Consider the following 23,521-nt stretch of genomic DNA (forward strand, 5'->3'; position numbering starts at 1 on the left):
TGGACGACAGAGCAAAGCTGTGTCTCAAAAACTAAAAATAAAAGAATTGCTGGGCATGGTGGTGTGTGCCTGTAGTCCCAGAAACTCCAGAGGCTGAGGTGGGAGGATCACTTGAGTCTGAGAGGTTGAGGCAATGATTTTGCCGCTGCACTCCAGCCTGGGCGAAAGAGCAACATCCTGTCTCAAAAGTTTTTTTTTTTTTTTTTTTTCCACAGACAGGGGTCTCACTATGTTGCCCAGGCTGTTCTGGGAACTTCTGGCCTCAAGCGATCTTCCTGCCTTGACCTCCCAAAGTGCTGGGATTACAGGTGTGAGCCACAGTTCCCAGTCTAAATGTGAATTTTTTTTCCTGTGGACTAAGTTATGACACACTGAATCTGATTTAAGTCCCCACTCCTGCAGCCCCATCTGTCTGACACTGAGCATATCACTCCCTTTCTCTAACCTTTAGTTACCTTATCTGGAAAGTGACATAGAACATTGCCTCTGCCTCGTGGTAATACGAATTTGTTCCCTTTATTTATTATTTATTTATTTATTTTTAGACAGAGTCTCACTGTCACCCAGGCCAGAGTGCAGTGGTGAGATCTCGGTTCACTGCAAGATCCACCTCCCGGATTCAAGTGATCCTCCTGCCTTAGCCTCCCGAGTGGGTGGGACTACAGGTGCACACCATCACACCTGGCTAATTGTTTTGTATTTTTAGTAGAGACAGGGTTTTGCCATGTTAGTCAGGCTGGTTTCGAACTCCTGACCTCAAATGATCTGCCAGCCCGAGCCTCCCAAAGTGTTGGGATTACAGGCGTGAGTCACCACACCTGACTCCTTTCCTTTTGATTGTGGATCTCTTGCACCCACCAGAGTGCAAACATGTTGAGGCAGCAGAATTGCCCATCAGCAGCTAATAATGGTGACTGACATTTACTGGTGTATGCCTATACCAGGTCCAGTTTGTGGACAATGTCAGTGAACAGAATCACCCACACCGGGCTGCAGTACAGATGTGGAAACTGAGAACAGGGCAAGGGGACGTCCCTGGTTCCAGGTCGTATTGCACATGCCTGGTCGACTGTTCTTTCCCACCTGGCAGAGGACAGTGCTGGAGGCCCGCCCAGGTGCCCTAAGATTCCTCTTCCCAGTTCTGTGCACCCAGCCCCAAGTTTGTGTGCTTGGCGTATTAATCATGCCTTTGTGCCAGGCTCATGTCTGTAATCCCAGCACATTGGGAGGCTGAGGCAGGTGGATCACCTGAGGTCAGGGGTTCAAGACCAGCCTGGCCAACATGGTGAAACCCATCTCTACTAAAAATACAAAAGTTTGCTAGGCGTGGTGGCATGCTCCTCTAGTCCTAGCTACTCTGGAGGCTGAGGCAGGACAATCCCTTGAACCTGGGAGCCGAGATTGTGCCACTGCGCACCGGCCTGGGTGACAGAGTGAGACTCTGTCTCAAAATAGTAACAATACATCTTTGTATTTTCTGAACGGCTGCTGCTTTGCTATGTGGGGGCCTTGCTGACTCGAGAGACTGACCCTCCCAGGGATAGCCAAACGCTAGAGATAGTTAACTACTCACCTTTCCTATGCAAACCAGCCCATCCGGAGCCCACACCTCAGCCACGCCTTTATGAGCACGGGCTCCCTGAGCTGCTGTCCACCTGCGCTAATTACCCCTGGGCCAGGTACCAAAAACTCAGAACAGCCTCTCTGTGCTCCAGGGCCTGCTGAGATTCAAACTAGGTCATCTCAAACCTGCTTACCTTGCCTCTTCTGTTTTTTGCCTGTTTCTTTGTTTTTGGGGGCTTTTGAGACTCTCATTCTGTCGCCCAGGCTGGAGCGCAGGTGTGATCTCGGCTCACAGCAACCTTCGGCTCACAGCAACCTCCGCCTCCCAGGTTCAAGTGATTCTCCTGCCTCAGCCTCCGGAGTAGCTGGGACTACAGGCGTGCACCACCATGGCCCACTAACTTTTTTTTTTTTTTGTATTTTTAGGAGAGACAGGATTTCACCATATTGACCAGACTCGTCTTGAACTTCTGACCTCAGGTGATCCACCTGCTGTGCCTCCCAAAGTACTAAGATTACAGTCATGAGGCATGGCACCCTTTTTTTTAAGGATCTTGCTCTGTTGCCCAGGCTGGAGTGCAATGGTGCAATCATAGCTCACTGCAACCTCAAACCCCCAGGCTCAAGTGATCCTCCTGTCTCCGCCTCCCAGGTTCATACCTGGGACTGCAGGTATGAACCATGGTGCCCAGCCCTGAAACCTGCATTTTAAAATATGTTGCTGCTAACAACTTGCCCTATGTTCTTCCCAGGACTGCTGTTGGGCTGGAATGCCTGAGTGTTTCCGCCATTCCTCCCTCCCTTCGTGACCCATGGCCCAGGACTGACAAGGGGTGGTATAGTGGAGAATTGCTTGAACTGGGACTCTGGAGGCGGAGGTTGCAGTGAGCCGAGATTGCATCACTGCACTCCAGCCTGGCTGGGCTACAGAATGAGACTCCATCTCAAAAAAAAAAAAAAAGCAACACCATAGACAAAACAGCCCTGAGGGCTGCTGGTTGGCTGGTTACCTACTTTTTTAAAATGAAAGTTGCCAGGAAAAAAAAAAAAAACGATAGCAAGGAAAACCTAGCTACCCCTCCCCCGAGTAGAAAACTACTTGGGGCATTCTAAAGTGGCAGGACAATGTATAAATATCATACACCGGTTAAAACAATTATTATTTTTCTTTTTTTAATTTAATATTTTTTATTTATTTTTTTAAGATGGGGTTTCACCATGATGGCCAGACTGGCCTTGAACTCCCGACCTCAGATGATCCACTCACCTTGGCCTCTCAAAGTGCTAGGATTACAGGCGTGAGCCACTGCGCCCAGCCAAAACAATTATTTAAGCTCAGAACAGCTGACCCGGCCCCTGTGGCTCCCTCGTGGAGAACACTTTTTAGTTTGTCTGTGATCAGTGGTAAGTGAGCACCAGCTGCCTACTTCGCAAATTTTGTGAGAAAATACTGAACACCTGCTTGTTAATAATGATCACCTGTTCAGAGAGAATAAATGCGTGGATCAGTGTCTGCGCAAGCTTCCGGACCAGAATGCTGTCAGCTCCTGGGTCTCTCAGTTCGGAAGGCTGTTGGCCCCCGATAGACCCACTTTGCTGTTTTATCTTCGTGTCTGCTTCTCAGTTCCTTCAGTGCCACCTGGGTGGGTGTCTACAGCCAAACTGGACTTGGTAGTGCTGCACACATCTGAGTGCACCGTCTTGGATGTGCCAGCCCAGTTGGGCCCTGAGATGACTGCAGCTTTAGCCAACGTCACATGGGACTGAAGAACCACCCTGCTGATCCTAGTCCACCTGTGCATTTGTGAGCAATCAGGGAGTTACTGTTTTACAACTCTGAGTTTTGGGGTGGTGTGGGTTTTGTTGCTTGTTTAGAGATGAAGTATCACTGTTGCCAGGCTGGAGTGAAGTGTCATGATCTCAGCCCACTGCAACCTCTACTTCCTGATTTCAAGCAACTCTCCTGCCTTGACCTATCAAGTAGCTGGGATTACAGGCTCCCGCCACCACGCCCGGCTAATTTTTTTTATAGTTTTGATAGAGACAGGGTTTCACCATGTTGGCCAGGCTGGTCTCAAACTCCTGGCTTCAAGTGATTTGCCTGCCTCAGCGTCTCCAAGTGCTGGAATTACAGGTGTGAGCCACTGAGGCTGGTCTGGGGGTGGTTTGTTGTTAGGCTATAAGAAGCTCAAACAGGAAGATACAAAGGCCCAGTTCCATGAGTCCCAAGATGGGAAAGACTCCACAACATAATTTGTGCTCTGGAGCTCCCCAGAGGATTAGGCTAAGGTTGACCTCACATGAAGTCACCTCTTGTTCCTCTTCCCCTTTGCTGTCCTGTTTTCCCCACTCTTCTACTGGTTTCTCCTGGGAACACTTCTCTCTCTGTTTTTTGAGATGGAGTTTTGCTCTTGTTGCCTAGGCTGGAGTGCAATGGGACAATCTTGGCTCACTGCAACCTCCACATCCCGGGTTCAAGTGATTCTCCTGCCTCAGCCTCCCAAGTAGCTGGGATTCCAGGCGTGTACCACCATGCCCAGCTAATTTTTTTCTTTCTTTTTTTTTGTATTTTTGGTAGAGACAGGGTTTCACCATGTTGGCCAGCTGGTCTCAAACTTCTGATCTCAGGTGACCCACCCACCTCGGCCTCCCAAAGTGCTGGAATTATAGGCATGAGCCACTGCACCGGCTGGAATACTTTTTTTTAAGATGGAGTCTTGTTCTATCACCAGGCTAGAGTGCAGTGGCACAATCTCGGCTCACTGCAACCTCCGCCTCCCAGGTTCAAGTGATTCTCCTGCCTCAGCCTCCTGAGCTGGGACTACAGGTGCGTGCCACCATGCTTAGCTAATTTTTGTAATTTTAGTAGAAACGGGGTTTCACCATGTTGACAACGATGGTCTCGATCTCTTGACCTCATGATCCACCCGCCTCGGCCTCCCAGAGTGCACCCAGCCGAATCCAGGTGAACACTTCTTTAATAAATCACTGGCATTTATATCTCGCCTCAGGCTCTGCTTCCAAGAGAAGCTGATCTTAGACCAGATGTTGCTAATATTTTCATCTCCAACCAGAACCCTGGGGGGTCAAGTTCTTGCTCCCCATTCTCCCCCTCCACTCTTTCTTGCTCCTCTCCTGTATCCAAAAGGCATAACCACTCTCCAGGCCCCCCAGACAATAGGCAGCCATCCACTGTGGGTAGGGACATGTAAAAACATCCATGAGGTCTTTGAAAGAAGCAGCAAGCAGCTTGTTTGCCGTGGCCAGCAGCAAAAGGAGCCCCCCAACCGTACAACCCTGGAGGGGGATCTTAAGGAGGCCAAGTAGGCAAAGTTCAGGCAGTCAGCAGCACTTCAGGAGGCAGGTGGGGTGGGAGGTTGTCTCCAATCCTGTGTCTGCAATAGGAGGGGCTCTACTGGTCCTTCCCTCTCCTCCCCCAGGGAGCTTTTCTCCACCCCCACCAGTTCTGTTTCTGGAAACCCCTGAATCCATCACCACGGGTCCTCCAGCAGGTCCCACAGCCGGCTACTGCCGGAGTCAGATAAGTCAGCAGAGAAGATGCTGGGGACTGGGGGACCAGAACCCAGTGGAGGACCCCCACTCAGGGCCTCCAGCCAGTCCAGGGAGTCCGTGGGGTCCCTGGGAGAAGGGGAGGAGGAGTTCGTAGGGGACGGGAGTGAAGAGGAGAAAACAGATGAGAGGCCTTCTGAGTCCGGGGAGGGAGACAGCACGTCGAAGGAGCCAGGGAAGTCCAGGGGGATGGGAGGCAGGGGGTCTACGGTATAAAGAATGATACGTGAGCTTGGAAAGTCAGGGATCCGGGCGCCAGCCCCCCATACACCATTTCTAGGAGTTCAACTCCCCGGCCCACGCCTCCCGCGGACGCAGGAGACCAGAACTTCAAGGCCCATCTCCCCCAAATCTAGGAGTTCAGATCATACCAACAGGCTCCACCTGATCCTCCAGGATATCATCGATGCCCCGGTTCGGAAGCAACTGCGGATGGGAAAATTCGGCATGAACTCGGGACTCTGACCTGGGCTTGACTGGAGACCCCCAGCGCGGATTCGACCTGCACCCTCTTACCTGCGCCCTCCGGATTGCTTCCTGCAGCTCCTCCTCCAGAGTCAGAGCCACGGAGCCCGGCGCGGAGGAAGGGGTCAGGGCTGGAGCTGCAGCCAGAGCGGTAGTTGGAGCTGGAGCCATCCCCGGGGTATCCGCGGCACGTGGAAGAGTTGGCAGGTGAGATGCTGCGCTGGGCTTGACCTAGAACCGTCAAGAGGACGATCTCCCGTAAGCCACGCCCACCGGGCGCAACCCCACCCACTCGCAACGTGTGGCTCCGCCTCTTGATCCTGTCGCGGCCCCTCGCTCCTCCGTTCTTCCTTTGGCCTCGCCCCCTATTCTTTCATTATCTCTTCCCTAAAGATCCGCCTTCTGTTGCTCTGAACCACGCCCCCTCGCCTTCAAGGCTTCCCACCGCTAGGCCGCGCCCCCACACTTCATTGGCTAGTTTTTTAGACTCCCCGACCCATCCCACTTTGCTTTCCCTTTATTGGTCCACACACGCATATCCCCGCCCTCACCAAGCTCGGCCGCCGGGCGGCTGCCAGGGCCTTGGGTCTGAGGCGCGGCCAGGGAGCACCCGCGGGACTGTCCTCGCGCCGCGGCTTTGGCCGCTCGCGGGGCGTGGCGCTGCCGCGCATGCGTTCCAGGAGCATAGACTTGGTCCCCGACACTGGGAGGCCCCGCAGGCGCAGCTGCTGCCGGAGCTCTGAGACCTGGGGAGGAGGGGTGGGGAGAGGCGGTGCTGGGCGAACTCCGGGCGCAGGCGGGAGCCAGGACGGGATGTTTGGAAACAGAAAGGCACTGGGGGTCTGGATTCCTGGGACCCTAAAACAGGATGGGACTAGGTACCCGACCTCCTGGATTTGCAGGGGGCAGAGGCTGCGGGGTTGGATTTCTGAGACCCCACCGAGGGAGAGAAGCAGCCTGGAAAGTTGCATCCCAAACTCACCGTCAGCTCCTCCAGTTTAAGGGTCTGGAGTTCCAACTTGTGTGGAGGGGGCGAGGGTCTGGGGACTCCTGGTGGGCGGGGAGTGAGGGGAGTGGGCTTCATCCTGGCGATAATTGTGAGGGATGAGCAAAGGTTAGAGGGACGGGGGTGGGGGAGGCGTTCTGGGGTCCTCAAACCGAAAGGTTAGGGGGCTGGGGAAGATGCAGAAAAGTGGGGGCCCAGAATTCTGGGTCTCCGAGGGCACAAACATGGGGCTAGATTTCTGTAACCAGGGGAAAAGGAACTGGGGGCTCATACTCGGGTCTGAAGGGCCAGGGGCTGGGATCCTGGACTCTTAAACCCTGGGGGAGGTGGGGGGTTTGGGGCCCGACTACACTGGTCTTGGACTCTAGGTTTGAGGCAGGAGATGCTGGGACCTGGATTTCTGGGTCCCAGAAGGGAAATGGGTGTCATACCTAGGATGTGGCTGCTGTGAGTCTGTCCCTTCCCACAGAGGTGGCCCAGGAGGACCCAGGGCGGACCCCTCAGCTTGGGGGCCAGCCCTGGCTCCCTGTCTTGGCTCTGGGGGCATGTACTGGTGGTATGTCAAGTTCCCCCTCGGCTTGGACTCCCTCCACCGTTGGGAGGTCTTGGGAGACTCCTGAAAGAGCAGGTGTCACGTGCTGGGCCTCAGTGCGGCTCCGGCCTTGCTGCCCCTTCCCCGCCCCCATCCCTGGGGCTACATGCCAAGTATGCAGTCAGCTCCGCGCCCCCAAAGAAGAGCAAAAATGGCAGCAGTAGCAAGGGGAACAGAGGGACCTCTCCCTCCAGTCCAGACTCACCTTCTTCTGGGACCCCCAAGGAGGACAGGATTCGGGCTCAGGGAGCAGGACCCCAGGGCTGAAGAGGAAAGGGGCCGTGCCAGAGGGCAAGGCCGGGGCTAGAGCCGGGCTGGAGGCTGAGATCCACGGGTCAGGATCCGAGACTAGAGAGATGGGTGAAGGACCCTGAGAGGCCTGCAGGCAGCCAGCCAGGCCGGGAGGAGCAGGGCTGTGTGGAAAGCGGGGCCCCACGGTGCAGGAGGGCAGGCCAGGGAGCAAGACCTGAGTGCTGGGAGTTGGGCACCAAGACTGCTAGATCTGAGGGTGGAGGTGTAGGGGCCCCCGGTTGTTACATTCTGAAGTAAAGCAGGAATTTTCTATCACAAAGGGGTGTGGTAGCTGAGGATCCCAGATGTCTGAGGTTTTGCTAGGACAGGGGTGGGGCCTGCATGCCTGGTTATTGGAGAGAGGGAAAAGCTGAAAGCTACATCCATGCTGGGCACAGTGGCTCATGCCTGTAATCCCAGCACTTTGGGAGTGTGAGGCGGGTGGATCACTTGTGGTCAGGAGTTCGAGACCAGCCTGGCCAACATGGTGAAAACCCGTCTCTACTAAAAATATGACTATTAGCTAGGTGTGGTGGCAGGCGCCTGTAATCCCAGCTCCTCAGGAGGAGGCCGAGGCAGGATAATCGCTTGAACCTGAGAAGGGGAGGTTGCAGTGAGCTGAGATCAAGCCACTGTACTCCAGCCTGGTGACAGAGTGAGACTCCATCCCAGCTTCTCATGTATAACAAATGTGGAAACTGGGATGCCTGTCTTCTCTAAAGAAGCGGGATCCAAACTCATGCGTCTCACTGGGGTGGAGAATCGGGAAGCAGAGCTCCTAGGGGTGGGGTGGCCAGGGACCTGGACCCCCGGATCCTTGGGAAAGGACTTGATGGGTTTTGGTTTCTCCTGGGGGACAGGGACTGAGCTGCAGTAACCAGTGACGGATGTCCCTGTGAAGGCAGATCACCATCCCCTCCCTTTAAGGGCCCACACTTACTCTGCTCCTGATTCCGTCTGTGGATCCGAAGCTGGAGGACTGTGGAGGGGAGGAGGGAGGTGGAAGGTGGGAGGAGGAAGGCGGGAAGGGAGTGTCCAGGAGCCTGGCCTTGGCGGGGAGGTGGGAGTTGCAGTTGTTGGCGGGACACGCGTGCCCAGCCCCCTTAAACAGTCCTTGCAAGCGGGTGGGCGGGCAGCACGCTCCCTTCCTTGGGCCTCCCGCTGGCTCCCTGCCAGCACAGCGCCTCAGGCCAGCACCACTCTGGGGCTAGGAGCCAGCCAGCATGCAGGCAGGCGACAGCCCTGCCCCCAGTTCCACCCGCCCCCTCCACGAGCAAGCGTGTGCCCACCCCACCCCCTGCGCAGTTGCCATCTTGGCAGCCTGGCCCTTTGCACCTCGCCTCCCCTCACCCATGCAGTCCTGCTACTTTCTGCCCTATCTTGGGGCCTTCCCACAGTCAACACTCTCCGAATGTCCACATTTTAAATATGCATCTCTCTGGGCTCTAGTTTGGCACACATGCCATTTTTCTGGCGCCAGGCTGGAGGGCAATGGCACGATCTCGGCTCACTGCAACTTCCACCTCCCGGGTTGAAACGATTCTGCCTCAGCCTCCTGAGTAGCTGGGGCTACAGGTGCGAGACACCACACCCAGCTAATTTTTTCCCGTGTTTTTAGTAGAGACAGGGTTTCAAGATGTTGGGCGGGATAGTCTTGATCTTTTGACCTGGTAATCCACCCACCTCGTCCTTCCAAAGTGCTGGAATTACAGGCGTGAGCAACCATGCCTGGCCAGCTTCTGTGTTAACACTTCTTCCCTTTTTAAAAATTTGTTTTATTTTTTTCTGGAGACAGGGTCTTGCTCTGTAGCCCAGGATGGAGTGCACTGGCGAGATCATAGCTCACTGCAGCCTTGAACTCCTGGGCTCAACCCATCCTCCCAACTTTCTCTTGAGTCCCTGGGACTGCAAGCATGTACCACCACACCTAGCTAAATTGGTTTTGATTTTTTTTGTAGAGACAGGGTTTTGCTGCTGTGTTGCCCAGAATGAATGTCAACTATCTTTTTTTCTTGAGACGGAGTCTCACTCTGCCACCCAGGCTGGAGTGCAGTGTTGCGATCTCGGCTCACTGCAACCTCCACCTCTAGGGTTCAAGTGATTCGCTTGCCTCAGCATCCCAAGTAGCTGGGATTACAGGTGCCTGCCACCACACCATGCTAATTTTTTTCTTTTTGGAGACTCAGCCTCGCTGTGTCACCCAGGCTGGAGTGCAGTGGTGCGATCTCAGCTCACTACAACCTCTGACTCTCGGGTTCAAGCAATTCTCCTGCTGCAGCTTCCCGAGTAGCTGGGACTATAGGCATGCACCACCACGTCCAGCTAATTTTTTGTACTTTAGTAGAGATGGAGTTTCACCATGTTGCCTAGGCTGGTCTTGAACTCCTGAGCTCAGGCCATTCACCCACCACGGCCTCCCAAAGTGCTTGGATTACGGGTATGAGCCACTATACCCAGGGTCAATTTTTTGTATTTTTACTAGAGGAGGTGTTTTGTCATATTGGACAGGCTGGTCTTGAACTCCTGACCTCAGGTGATCCACCTGCCTTGGCCTCCCAAAATGCTGGGATTACAGGCATGAGCCACTGTATCCAGCCAGGATGAATTTTAACTATCTTACTGTGCACTAAAGGTTTGTCCCCCAGTTTGGGAGCAAGGATCTATCTGCACATTTCTGCTCTTCTCTTGACATATACACCGTGTGTGTGTGTGTGTGTGTGTGTGTGTGTGTGTGAGTGAGAGAGAGACAGTCTCACCCTGGAGTGCAATGGCACAATCTCAGCTCACTGCAACTTCCACCTCCCGGGTTCAAGTGATTCTCCTGCCTCAGCCTCCTGAGTAGCTGGGATTTCAGGCCCTGGTCACCATGCCCAGCTAATTTTTTTGTATCTTCCATAGAGAGGTTTCACCATGTTGGCCAGCCTGGTCTCGAACTCCTGACCTCGTGATCCGCCCACTTCGGCCTCCCAAAGTGCTGGGATTACAAGGGTGAGTCACTGCGCCGGGCCTGGACATAGGCAGCTTTTTTTTTTTTTTGAGACGGAGTTTCACTCTTGTTACCCAGGCTGGAGTGCAATGGCGCGATCTCAGCTCACTGCAACCTCCGCCTCCTGGGTTCAGGCAATTCTCCTGCCTCAGCCTCCTGAGTAGCTGGGATTACAGGCACGTGCCACCATGCCCAGCTAATTTTTTGGATTTTTAGTAGAGACGGGGTTTCACCATGTTGACCAGGATGGTCTCGATCTCTTGGCCTCGTGATCCACCCGCCTCGGCCTCCCAAAGCGCTGGGATTACAGGCGTGAGCCACCGTGCCCGGCTCATGGCAGCTTTTTGCACACTCCTTGCTCTTTGGTGATTGGTGTCTCCGCACCCATCCAACCGCACAGGCGCACTCATGTGCCTTTGCCTTCTCAGGAACTGACCTCTAGTTCAAAACACTTGCGTACTTTTTCCCTGCCCTGGGACCAAAAGCAAGACCTTTGAAACTTTGACAGCTCACTGTCCCCTCACCCAAACTCCCAAACTGCTCATCTGAAGTCCCTCCTCTGCTCCTCAGCCTCTGCACATGCACCAGTGTAAGCCCTCGTTGTTCCACAGTCCCTCAACCCTCTGCACGCCCACCCCTGGCCACCTATCCCCATTGCTCCCATGAGCGTGGCACTCGCCATTGGCACACTTTTTGATCCACCACAGCTCGACCCCTGTGCTGGGGCCTCTTTTTGCAAAGTGACCTTTTGCACACAAACACATGCCTCACGGGTCCCGCCACCCCTCCCACCCCAGAGGACAGCATACTCAGGATCCCATCCCCCACGCGTGAAGAGAGCCCTCTCTCACCAGATCGGAACTTGGAGCGAATGAATTGGGAACGCTGGGAGGAAGCTGCCAGGGTCATTGCCAAGGCCGGGATGGGGACCTGGAGGAAGGTTGGGGGAGGGCGGGGGCCCCACAGAGGGCAGGCTCAGAGTGGAGGTCAGGAGGCTGTCCCCGTGAGTTCAGCAGGGAAAGGGCCCAACAGAGGTGGGATAGGAGTAGCCTTGGGTCATAACTTCCGGAGCCTAGGGGCTGCAGAGGTGAGGGCTGCGGACCCAGGCCCCTTATTCTGTGGGAAGAGGAAGCGGGGGGGGGGGGGACCCAGAACCCTAATCCCTGGTGTGAGAGACAGGGGCTGAGGGCCTCAACTCCTGGATCCCGGGAGGGGAGGGACCTGCTATCTGGGACTCCTGGGTCCTGAGGAGGAGGGCATCCTGGGTGGGGACCCCTGCGTCTAGGAAAGGAAGGAAGCAGCAGGGCTGGACTCCTGAATCTTGAAGGAGAAGGAGGTTAAGGGCTGGACCCCAATACTTTAAGAAGATCGGAATCCAAGATCTTGGGTAGAGAGGGGAACGGGGCCGTGACAGGTTTCTGAGGAACAGAAGGGTCCCTGTGACTTGCATCTGAGAAGGAGTGGGGTGTCAACCCCTGGGGTGGCTGGGGAAGGGAGTGGGACCAGATAGGGGACAGAAGAGGAGTGCGCCCCCCGTCCACCCCAGGGGCTTCTCACCAGATGGGCTCGGCGAAGCTGTGCTCTGGGGCGGGTTGATTCTAGAGGCCGAGGCTGGACGCCGCAGGCTCCGCCTACTAGCCAGGGACCGCCTCCGCCCCACCTTCCTGGGGTGTGCCGGGAGCCCCGCGGGGGACCCTGAGAAGGGGGGAGAACCGATGGGGAGGGCCTGAGCGGGCCCGTGGAGGGGGGATGCTGGGAGGTGGAAGGGGGGAGTTTCCCGGTTCGCTCCTGCTGCGTCCTGGGGCTGTGGGGTCGGGTGGAGCGGCGGCAGGACTGACAGAAGCAGGTGCCCGCAGTGGGGCGCCGCGTGAGCAGCAGCGGCAGGTGGTCGTGTCCCAGCCCTGCCGGCAGGTGCCACCTGTCGCTTGCATTTTCCCTGACGCAGCACAGGAGTCAAGTTCAGGGGAGTGAAAAGTTTAAACTGGGGGCCCAGATTCCTGGATCCAAGAAAGGAGAGGGATGGGGACTTGGACTCCAGGGTTTGAAGAAAAAGAGGCAGGAGCCTGGACTCTGGGGGTGCTGGGAACAAGGACAGGGTTTGGGATTGGTAGTGTACCCTGCAGGTAAACGGATCCAGAGGGGGCTGGGGACTCCGATTCTTGGGTCTGAGGGAGGAGGGTGCTGGACTATGGATGTGTTGGGGCGGGGCGGGGGTGGTGGTGGAGGGAGGGATCGCTGATTCCCACTGTGAGGACTGAGGGCCTGATAATCGGCAGAGCAAGCGTGGGGCTGTGTTCTGAGGGGTGTGGGAGGCTCCAGTGCTCTGGGGTTGGATTACATGCAAAAGGGCGAGCCAAGGCGGTGGCTATAAATACCTCCTTGGACTCGGCGGGGGCCCAGATAGAGGCCCTGCAACCTTGTTCTGCAGAAACAACCCAGGCTCTGCCGATACCACAAATACCTTTATTGCTTCTTGATATTCACATCCTAAGCCCAAGCTCCCACCGCCCCATCTGCTACTTCCTGAAAACTCACTCTCTCAGCAGTCCACGCGAGATAAAAACTACAACTCCCAGAGAGCTCTGTACTCAGGCGGGCTCCCAGAAGGAGGAGCCTGTGCCCTTTCAACATGCGCGCGCTCATCTGCTATTGGTTTTCAAGGAGGAGTGGCCACGGGAGGCCCGTGGCGATAATTGGCTGGCAGCTCCTGCTGCTCAAGGTCCCAGAGGAGGTGGCGGAGCCGGCGCAGTTCTCGGTGCAAGGCGTCGTCCGTCACTGGACCGCTAAGGCGCAGGCGCGAGCTTCCCAGGGGCAGGATGAGGGGCGGGTGCGAGGAGAAGCTTTCGAAGATATCCCCTGTAAGACCGAAGATGATGGAGTTAGAGTCAAAGTGGGCATGAGGTGGTTGCATCATATCCAAAGGAAACAAAAACTTCAAATCCCAGCAACTCCCAAGGCAGGGTCCGTTCACACGCGACTCTCGGAGCCCCCGGGCATGATGGGAGTTGTAGTTCTGACGATGGAAGACCACCATGGCTTAAGAACCCGCTTCCCAGATCTTTGAGAAACGGCTGGAATTTACCTTACAGATTTCTAAAGTTGGAGGGGCCTGAGACCTGAACCCCTAGGGTTGGTGGGTGGCTGGATGGTGGAGGGAAGGAACAAGGAATGCAAACCCCTGAGACTAAAGGGAGCTGGGGCCTTGAACTCCCGTAGAGGAGGAAAGGGGCTAGGTCCTGCACTTATGTCCTGCAGACGAGAGACAGGGATCTAGAACCTGGGATGAGGAGGTGACTGGGAATCTGGACTTCTAGGTCCTGAGAAAAGAGCAGCGCTGACAACCCCTCTGCTTGTATCCCATTGCTCCTCACCTGTGTCCACAGCCTCCCGCTCTGCAGGGGCAGGGTCCCAGGCAGATGGTGGCCCACGACCAGGGCCGAGCTGGTAGTGGCTGAGCAGATGGTGCAGCTGGGCGGGGGTCAAGGTGGGGTGCTCGGTTCTTAGGCTGCTCCATGAAGCCTGGAGGGAAAATCGGGTGAAAGGTCTATAGTCATTATGGGGCAACAGAGAAATGGAAGGATTGCCTTAAAGGGAGTGGGACTGACAGGGAGATAATGACATCTCTGCAGTGTCTTCCATGCACTATGAAGTCTATCACCACTCCCAGCAATTTTTAAAAAATGGCATTTGCCTCAGGATACATGAGGATACAGGAAAGAAGTGGGGGCAGCGGGCCGGGCACAGTGGCTCACGCCTATAATTCCAGCACTTTGGGAGGCCGAGGCGGGTGGATCACGAGGTCAAGAGATCGAGACCATCCTGGTCAACAAGGTGAAACCCCGTCTCTACTAAAAATACAAAAATTAGCTGGGGAGGGTGGTGCGTGCCTGTAATCCCAGCTACTCGGGAGTTAGGAGAATTGCTTGAACCCAGGAGGCAGAGGTTGCGGTGAGCCGATATCGCGCCATTGCACTCCAGCCTGGGTAACGAGCAAAACTCCGTCTCCCAAAAAAAAAAAGTGGAGGCAGAAAAACAAAATTGGCCATTCCTCATATTACTGAAGCTGATGATGGACTTGGGAGTCATCGTTTTTTTTGGTCCTTAAACAGTCTCACTCTTGCCCAAGCTGAAGTGCAACAGCATGATCATTGCTGCAGCCTCATTTGTTTGTATCACATGTTTATAGTGGGCTGGGTGTGGTTGCTCCTGCCTGTACTCCCAGCATTTTGGGAGGCTGAGGTGGCAGCCCAGCCTTGAGCCCAGGAGGTTGAGGCTGCAGTCAGCCACTACAGTCCAATACCAGGGCTAAAGCAAAACCGTGTCTCAAAAGAAAGTTCACTGTGCAGTGGCTCCTGCCTGTAATCCCAGCACGTTGGGAAGCCAGTGTGGGGGGATTGCTTGAGACCACCCTGGGCAGCATAGTGAGATCCTGTCTACAAAAAATTAATCAGGTGTGGGGGCACGTGCCTGTAGTCCCAGCTACGCAGGAAGCAGGGGCCAAAGATCACTTGAGCTTAGGAGTTGGAATATCTATGGAAACAGTTTTTGTAGCATTTAAAAACAAAGCAAAAGAAAAATAAATCACATGAACTGTCCTGACTCTGTTTCCTCCTCTGAAAAATGGTAACCTGTCACCCCGGCCCAGGTGCAGTGGTGTGATCTCAGCTCACTGCAACCTCTGCCTTCTGGGTTCAAGCAACACTCCCGTCTCAATCTCCCGAGTAGCATGGACTACAAGTGTGCACCACCATGCCTGGCTCTTTGTATTTATTGGTAGTGATGAGGTTTCACCATAATGGCCAGGCTGGTCTCTTAACTCCTGACCTCATGATCTGCTGCCTTGGCCTTCCAAAGTGCAGGGATTACAGGCATGAGCCACCACACCCAGCCTAAATGAATGTTTCAACCATACTTGGTCTCATACCAAACTTCCTGACTCACATGTCTGAGGGAGGGACCCTGGAAACTTGAGACAGAGTCTCACTCTGTCACCTAGGCTGGAGTGCAGTGGTGCACTCTCAGCCTCCTGAGTAACTGGGATTACAGGTGTGCACCACCTCACCTGGCTAATTTTTATATTTTTAGTAGAAATGGGGTTTTGCCATATTGGCCAGGCTGGTCTCACACTCCTGGCCTCAAGTGATCCACCCCACCTAGGCCTCCCAAAGCAGTAGGATTACAGGTGCAAGCCACTGCGCCCAGCCTGGAAACTATTCAGACACAGCCAAGTTTGGTCATTGTTGGTGCTGGCTTCCTTCTAGCTGCTAATGTGTTACCCACAATGTCTGAGCTGAGGCTGGGGATGGCATGGGGAGGTCCAAGGGGGAGCTGAATACAGAAGGTGGCTGAGAGGGGTTCAGAGGTCAGGTACAGCTGACCGGGAGTTACCTTGAGCAGAGAAGTGCGGGGCACACACAGCAGGTTCACAGCCATGGAGAGTTTCCGGAAGAACTCAGTGGCAATGTCGCCCAGCCCAGCTCCCTGGAGCCAGTCCAAGACAAGATCTAGGTTGGTTCGGATTTGAACAGCTCGGGACCATTGATAGAAAGGCCGTCCTTGTCCTGTGGGCATGAGGGTATGAGAGGCAGTTGGTTGGCTGGACTCTGTCCTCCTGCCCCCCCAGACTGTTCCTATCCCTCAGCCTGTTCTCCAGGGTACCCAAAGGTGAGGCCGGAGCCCACGATGTGTCTAATTTGACCTGAGCCTCAGTGGCTCCCAGCCAACCTTCACCTCGTTCCATCAGTGAGTTGAGAAGGGATGCATTCGAGAAGAAGAACAAGTAGCCGAAAGTCTGAGACACGAGGTCAGGGTGCAGCTCGCACTGGCTGGTCAGTTCCAGGGCTGCCTGGAACACACTCAGGGTAGGTCTCAACCCTGGAGGCATGGCCCCCAGCTCCGCGCCAGGCCCAGGCAGCTCTGCTCCAGCTGTGAAAGGGTTACTATCCAGGAGAGCAGGCAGCGTTGAATACAGAGTCTGAGGGGAGAGAGGTGGAAATAAGTGATTGGACTACAACTCCCAGGAAGCATCAGGGTAACAGAGCATGAAGATAATGGGGAGCTCTACCAAGGCCTTCTGGGAGTTGTAGTCCATTCTACAGTCAACACTCAAAGGGACTCCATGAGCAAATCCCTAGTTGGTGGAAGGGTATATAAGTCTCTTGACTATTTTAAGATGATCTCTTATGCATTGTGGAACTTGTAGTTCTCAGCAGAGACAGCTCAAGGAGGACAGAGGATACTAGACAAAGCATTCTCTTTTAGTCAAAGAATTATTCATCCCGGATTTCCAAAGGAAAGAAAAAAAAATGGACAGTCGGGAAGTGGAAGTGGGATGGCAGCTTGCCGGTGGAAAGTGAGATCAGGTAAAGGACAGGAAATGAGGTCAGAAACAGAAGAAATAAACTCAACACTTGGCAGGAATATATCAGAAGTGAAGGAGGAAAGGGCCTCACAATCCAGGCTGCTAGAGGAATTGAGAGACTGTCCCAAAAGATCCTCCCTCATTTTTGCAAATAGGGCATCAGGCCCACCATAAGCCAGAAACCCTGAGAATGCCAAGCAGCAGTGTTAAGGTCAAGGGTAGTGGTGGGGAAACTGGGGCAGAAAGCAAGCCCTTGCAGGAAGGGCACTCAGAGAAAAAGATCTGTGGCTCTGAAAGGGAAGTGAATTCAGAGCTGTGGGAAGTGAGGTCAGCAAGCGAAGGAGGTGGGGCCTGATTAAAGAGAATCTTTAGTTTAAATCACAGTTCCCGGCACAATCTAATCGCTATCTATCAATCATTTATCTATTATATATAAAACTTAGAAAGTGGGAGATTCAGAAGGTGGTAATGGTGGTGTTACCAAATAGTGAGGTCAGCCTGTCAAAAGCGGTGATCACTTTTCTGTTATTTTATTTATTTGAGACGGTCTCACTCTGTCACCCAGGGTGGAGTGTAGTGGCACGGTCTCGGCTCACTGCAACCTCTGCCTCCCGGGTTCCAGCGATTGTCCCACTTCAGCCTCCTGAGTAGCTGAGATTACAAGCACACACCACCATACCCTGCTAATTTTTGTATTTTTAGTAGAGACGAGGTCACTCCTGACCTCGTGATTCACCCGCCTCAGCCTCCCAAAGTTTGAGGATTACAGGTGTTAGCCTTCACACCTGACTTTATTTTAATTTTTTTTTTTGGATGAAGTCTTGCTTTATCTCCCAGGCTGGAGTACAGTGGCATGATCTTGGCTCACTGCAACCTCCGCCTCCCATGTTCAAGTGATTCTTGTTCCTCAGCCTCTCCAATAGCTGGGATTATAGTCACATGCCACCACGCCTAATTTTGTATTTTTAGTAGTCGGGGTTTCACCATGTTGGCCAGGCTGGTCTCAAACTCCTAACCTCAAGTGATCACCCACCTGAACCTCCCAAAGTGCTGAGATTACAGATGTGAGCCCCGGCATTTGCCCCGGTGATAATTACAAAGACAGGAAAAGCAGCCAGAAAGGCAGGAAGTGATGTAAGCTCAGACAAGTGGTGTCAGAATGGCAAAGTCTTTGGGTGAGATGGGATGTCATGTCAGAGAAGCAGAAAACCTTGAGTCAAATAGAGATGTTACATCAAACAGGAAGTGACATGTTAAACAGGAAGTGATGTTATATCAAACAGGAAGTAAGAAGCAAGGCCAACCTTGGTGAGGTAGTAGACAGACTGCTGGAAGGTACACATGATGACCTCATCCAGGAGGGCCATGGCCTCATCACACAATTCCAAGTCATTGCAGAGCTGTGGGTCTGAGCACAGGACTGGGGTTAAGAGCGGGAACCAGAGGCTGGCAGCCAGGATCCCAGGTTCCCAGGTGCAGGGGATGATGGGAGACTTGGATAGGCCTGAGCCTGGGTCAGAGCTCACCCTCTTGGTCGGCCTCCTTCTCCATTTCCAGCACCTTCTCCTGCACAAAGCTTAGCAGCTCCGTGGTGTTAGCCATCCACAGCATGAGTGGCCGCAGCTCCACAGACACAACTTCAGGAGTCAGGGGCGCCTCCGGGACCCCCTCAGGGTGGCTTGGAAAAAAGGAAGGAATCTGTGATCCCTGCACAACCCTCATCATAGTTTCCAAACCCCAAGATCTAAGACTAAGTGGGAGACCAAGACCAACCCCCACTGCACAGCTGGAAAAGTTGGGTGCCAAGGAGAAGCCAGAAACTTGTACTGAGGCATGAATAGGGTGAACACAGCATTGGACACAAAACCCAACCCCTGCATCCCTCCAGACCTCTCTGCTTAGAATGTCTCTTACTTTTCTGGCTGACGGTCTCCAATTTCCTTAATCTTTTCCTGTGAAACAGTAAGATCAGAATCAAAGTGAGGCGGATCCAGTGAGGGGCTTATGAGTTAATACGCTGGGTTTTCTTTCTTACTTTTTTGTTTGTTTGGAGACAGAGTTTTTGCTTTGTTGCCCAGGCTGGAGTGCAATGGTGCGATCTCCGCTCACTGCAACCTCTGCCTTCTGGGTTAAAGTGATTGTCCTGCCTCAGTCTCCCAAGAAGCTGGGATTACAGGTGCACACCATCATGCCCAGCTGATTTTTGTATTTTTCAGTAGAGACGAGGTTTCCGCATGTTTGCCAGGTTGGTCTCAAACTCTTGACCTCAGATGATCCACCCACCTCAGCCTCCCAAAGTGCTAGGATTACAGGCATAAGCCACCGTGCCCAGCCCATACCCTGGCTTTTCTAGAAGCACCATTCTCACAGAGACTGGTCCTACTTTTCTTAGAGATGGGGTCTCACTATGTTGCCCCAGCTGGTCTCCAACTCCTCAACTCAAAAGATCCATCCACTTCGGCCTCCCAAAGTGCCAGGATTACAGGTGTGAGTCACTGCACCTGGCCCTCACTCTTCATATGGGTTCTAATCCCACAAGCTTCCGAATGGTCTCTCCTTACCTTTTGAAACACACACACTTGGCTGGGCACAGTGGCTCATGCCTATAATCCCAGAACTTTCGGAGGCTGAGGTGGGGGGGGGGGGCGAATCACAAGGTCAGGAGTTCAAGACCAGCCTGACCAACATGTTGAAACCCTGTCTCTACTAAAAACACAGAAATTAGCCAGGTGTGGTGGTGTGCGCCTGTAATCCCAGCTACTCAGGAGATTGAGGCAGGAGAATCACTTGAACCTGGGAGGCTGAGGTTGCAGTGAGCTGAGATCGTGCCACTGCACTCCAGCCTGGGTGACAGAGCGAGACTCCATCCCAAAACACCACCCCTACCACCAGCACCACCACCAAAAAAACCACACACACCCTATGATCATGAGTGGTCTAGCTCCTTCAGGTCTTCTCCAATTATTACCCTCAAGAAACTCCTTAAACCTCTCTGGTTAGGCCCTGGCTCAATAGGATGGAACGTTTCCCCTACTCTGAATGGTTTCTTTCTGGAACTTTCATCTGTAGGTCCAGTGGCTTTGTTCTTCCTCCCCGCCAAGAATGAACTTGCTCACTACTCTCCAAGCCCCAAGCCCAATGCGCTGTGGTGAATTCTCACACTGAGAATAGTTTCTTCCTAAGGTGAGTTCTCCTAGGCCGAGTCTGTCTCCTTAAAGTGCAGTGGATTCATCTACAACTCCCAGCATCCTATGGCGGTGGGGGTGCCGTTGCTTAATAAACCAAAATCCTACCCGAGGCTTCATGAGAACAGTAGTTTCATCCACCCCAACTATGAAAAGGGTTGCAGGTGGGAAGGGAAGGCTGGAGAAGGGACTTGGGACGCTGTTGGGGCTGGACGACAATTGGGGCACTCACCCAGACGGCCTCCTTGATGAGCCGGGCTAGGCGGCCCAGCAGGCGCGGCAGATGGCCCAGCTCCAGCTCCCGGGCAGAATGCTGCACGCACAGCGCCAGCAGCGTGGCGGGCCCCAGGGGCGGCAGGTCCCCTGCGCCGGCTGCAGCGGCGCGCACGATCTCGCCCAGCAGCGCCTCCTCCTCGCGCGGCCGGAAGCGCAGGACAGGCTCGCGGCCGTCCAGGTAGGCGGCCAGCGCCTCGCCGCGCTCCTGCAGGCCGCGGCCACACAGGCGACAGGAGAAGGACCAGCCGGGGCCCGGCGGTGTGGCCCCGGGACGTGCGGGCAGCCAGGGCGGCCGCGCCGGCCCCGATCCCCCAGGCCGGGGGTCCTTGTACATGAACAGGAAGTGCTCGCCCAGCCCCAGGAGGTCGCCCGGGTGCAGCTCGGCCTCCCGCAACAGGAGGCACCCGTTGTGCGTGACTGGGGCGCCCCGAGACGGGCGCACCATGGCGGGGGGCTCCGGGCCCGCGCGCACTGTGCAGTGACGCGGCAGGATGTCCGGGGCATTGAGGAAGGTGTCCACATAGGGGGCCGGGGACCCGCCGCCACGGCCGGACGAGTTCCCGCCTCGGCCAAACACGTGCTGCTCCCGCGTCATCACATACACCACGAAGTCCTGGGGGGGAAACAAGGTGCACCGAGGACATCACTCCGCGAGGAACGGGCACCTCCACGCAGAGCTTCAGGGCTCTCCCTACAGCTCTTCTCTTCCCGCCAACTTTTTAATTTCTTAATTTTTTTTTGTAAGATGGGGTTTCGCCATGTTGGACAGGCTGGTCTTAAACTCCCGACCTCAGGTGATCCACCCACCTCAGCCTCCCAAACTGCTGGGATTACAGTACAGGCTTGAGCCACCACGACTGGCTTTTTTTTTTTTTTGAGACAAGGTCTCACTCTGTCACCCAAGCTAGAGTGCAGCGGCGGGATCTCGGCTCACTGCAACCTCAGCCCCCCAGGTTCAAACAATTCTTGTGCCTCAGCCTCTCCAGCAGCTAGGATTACAGGCCCGCGCCACCACGCCCAACTAACTTTTTGTATTTTTTGGTAAAGACAGGGTTTCACTATGTTGGCCAGTCCGGTCTCAAACTCCTGACCTCAAGTGATCCACTGGCCTTGGCCTCCCACAGTGCTAGGATTACAGGTGTGAGCCACCTCACCTGGCAACTTTTGTTTTGGGACAGAGCCTCACTCTGTCGTCCAGGCTGGAGTGCAGTGGTAGGAGCTCGGCTCACTGCAACCTCTGCCTCCTGAGTTCAAGCAATTCTCCTGCCTCAGCCTCTTCAGTAGCTGGGATTACAGGCGCCTGCCACCACACCCAGCTGATTTTTTGTTTGTTTGTTTGTTTTTAAGACGGAGTTTCACTCTTGTTACCCAGACTGGAGTGCAATGGCGTAATCTCGGCTCACTGCCTCCTGGGTTTGGGCAATTCTCCTGCCTCAGCCTCCTGAGTAGCTGGGATTACAGGCACATGCCACCGTGCCCAGCTAATTTTTTGTATTTTTAGTAGAGACGGGGTTTCACCATGTTGACCAGGCCAGTCTTGAACTCCTGACCTTGGGTGATCCACCTGCCTCCGCCTCCCAAAGCGCTGGGATTACAGGTGTGAGCCACCACATCTGGCTGGAGAACTTTTGTTTTTTGGTTTTTGTTTCAGAGACTTTTTTCTTTTTCTTTTTTTTTGTCTTTTTTAAAGATGGGGTTTCACCATGTTGACCAGGCCAGTCTTGAACTCCTGACCTCAGGTGATCCACCCACCTCGGCCTCCCAAAGTGCTAGGATTACAGGTGTGAGCCACCGTACTCAGTTCCCCAGAGATCTTTTTCTTAACGTGGGCTCTACCATTTCTTTCCCTCAAGCAATAGATGCTTCCAAGGAGATCTTTCTCCAGTGGTGGCTCTCATCTTCTCACCTCTTCTGAATGGATTCTTCAAGGCAATCCCTTCCTACGGTGGACTCTCCCATAACATTCAGCCAAGGAACAGATGCTTCCAAGGATACCCCCATTTCTAAAATGGGCTGTGCAATGACCCTCACCCTCAAAGAATGGACCTTTCAAAGGAAATCTCCTTTTCCCCATCGCTGGTCCCACCTGTCCATTATTGCATCCCCACCCCACCATAATATAGGTTGCCAGGTATATTTCCCCTTCCAATAATAGTTTCTCTCAATATTCCCAAAGCAATGAATGGGTATTGTTAAAGAGATTCCCTTGGACCAGGCATGATGGCTCACGCCCAGAATCCCAGCACTCTGGGAGGCCGGGACGGGCAGATCACCTAAGGTCAGGAGTTCAAGACCAGACATGGTGAAACCAGTCTCTGCTAAAAATACAAAAATTAGCTGGGCACGGTGGTGCGTGCCTGTAATCCCAGCTACTCGGGAGGCTGAGGCCCAAGAATCGCAAAATAATGCAGGCCTGTGGTCCCAGCTACCCGGGAGGCTGAGGCACAAGAATCACTTGAACCTGGGAGGCAGAGGTCTCAATGAGCAGAGATCACGCTACTGCACTCCAGCCTGGGCAACAGAGTGAGACTCAAAAAGAGAGAGAGTGTCGGGGGTGGTTCCCTTGGAACAAAAGTTTCCTCCAATTTCTTCTCCCCAAGTGCATACCTCCAAAGAGACCCCATTTCTACAGTGGACTTAACTTCCCACAGCACGACGATCTCACTTCTGAACAGACATACTTCTCCGATGGACTAACCTACTACTCCAACTCCCATGCTGGAGGATTTCAAAGAGATAATCCCCCTTCTATCACTGGACATCCTCGATAATCCAATCCCCAGAAAGGACATCTCCAAAAAGATCTCCATATAGTGGGCTCTTCTGGTAACTCCGCGCATAAATAAACGCCTTCAAGAACCACCTCTTCTGACCATGGAGTGTTTCACCTCATCTACCAAATGAAGACAGGCATACCAGAAGGCCTTGTCCTAAAACATGGACTCATCTCCATTCTGTAAAAGTACAAGCACTCAGCCAGGTGTGATGGCTCACGCCTGTAATCCCAGCACTTTGGGAGGCTGAGGCGGGCAGATCACCTGATGTCAGGAGTTCAAGACCAGCCTGGCCATAAGGGTGAAACCCAGTCTCTACCTCCCGAGCTCAAGTGATCTCCTATCTCAGCCTTTCAAGTAGCTGGAATTAATAGGCACACACCACCCCACCTGGCTAATTTTTGTTTTTCAGTTTTTATGGAGATGAGGTTCTGTGTTGCCCAGGCTTACCC

At 54.1% G+C, this 23,521-nt stretch overlaps 3 protein-coding genes across 7 annotated transcripts in view; 1 reads left to right on the forward strand and 2 right to left on the reverse strand.

Moving 5' to 3' along the window:
- Positions 1 to 12,080, reverse strand: part of MAMSTR (MEF2 activating motif and SAP domain containing transcriptional regulator) — a 15,067-nt gene extending 2,987 nt beyond the window's left edge. The window contains exons 1-10 of one of the 5 annotated variants that reach the window (XM_002762331.6): positions 12,031 to 12,080; positions 11,325 to 11,403; positions 8,428 to 8,466; positions 7,402 to 7,544; positions 7,036 to 7,220; positions 6,581 to 6,683; positions 6,150 to 6,344; positions 5,650 to 5,829; positions 5,505 to 5,559; positions 4,524 to 5,338 (exon numbers count right to left, since the gene is read on the reverse strand). In XM_002762331.6, coding sequence (XP_002762377.2) covers positions 5,055 to 5,338; positions 5,505 to 5,559; positions 5,650 to 5,829; positions 6,150 to 6,344; positions 6,581 to 6,683; positions 7,036 to 7,220; positions 7,402 to 7,544; positions 8,428 to 8,466; positions 11,325 to 11,382 — 1,242 coding nt within the window. In that variant the 5' untranslated portion in view covers positions 11,383 to 11,403; positions 12,031 to 12,080 and the 3' untranslated portion in view covers positions 4,524 to 5,054. Of the gene's footprint in view, positions 1 to 4,523; positions 5,339 to 5,504; positions 5,560 to 5,649; positions 5,830 to 6,149; positions 6,345 to 6,580; positions 6,684 to 7,035; positions 7,221 to 7,401; positions 7,545 to 8,427; positions 8,536 to 11,324; positions 11,404 to 12,030 lie in introns of those variants that run through there. The other 4 variants (XM_054249635.2, XM_054249636.2, XM_035285773.3 and 1 more) reach the window with 4 other exon arrangements.
- Positions 1 to 23,521, forward strand: part of FUT2 (fucosyltransferase 2 (H blood group)) — an 84,154-nt gene that overhangs the window by 58,585 nt on the left and 2,048 nt on the right. Inside the window, exon 2 of the transcript XR_013530826.1 lies at positions 1,990 to 20,017. The gene's annotated coding sequence lies outside the window, so the exon portion shown is untranslated. The remainder of the gene's footprint in view (positions 1 to 1,989; positions 20,018 to 23,521) is intronic.
- RASIP1 (Ras interacting protein 1) overlaps positions 12,917 to 23,521 on the reverse strand; it is a 17,831-nt gene continuing 7,226 nt past the window's right edge. Inside the window, exons 5-12 of the mRNA XM_035285757.3 lie at positions 20,252 to 20,908; positions 18,749 to 18,786; positions 18,361 to 18,512; positions 18,139 to 18,242; positions 16,204 to 16,447; positions 15,862 to 16,034; positions 13,845 to 13,992; positions 12,917 to 13,329 (exon numbers count right to left, since the gene is read on the reverse strand). Of these exons, the coding sequence (XP_035141648.1) occupies positions 13,130 to 13,329; positions 13,845 to 13,992; positions 15,862 to 16,034; positions 16,204 to 16,447; positions 18,139 to 18,242; positions 18,361 to 18,512; positions 18,749 to 18,786; positions 20,252 to 20,908 (1,716 nt within the window). The 3' untranslated portion in view covers positions 12,917 to 13,129. The remainder of the gene's footprint in view (positions 13,330 to 13,844; positions 13,993 to 15,861; positions 16,035 to 16,203; positions 16,448 to 18,138; positions 18,243 to 18,360; positions 18,513 to 18,748; positions 18,787 to 20,251; positions 20,909 to 23,521) is intronic.

The sequence above is a fragment of the Callithrix jacchus genome, chromosome 22 (genome assembly GCF_049354715.1).
Source record: "Callithrix jacchus isolate 240 chromosome 22, calJac240_pri, whole genome shotgun sequence".
Classification (NCBI taxonomy): domain Eukaryota; kingdom Metazoa; phylum Chordata; class Mammalia; order Primates; family Cebidae; genus Callithrix; species Callithrix jacchus.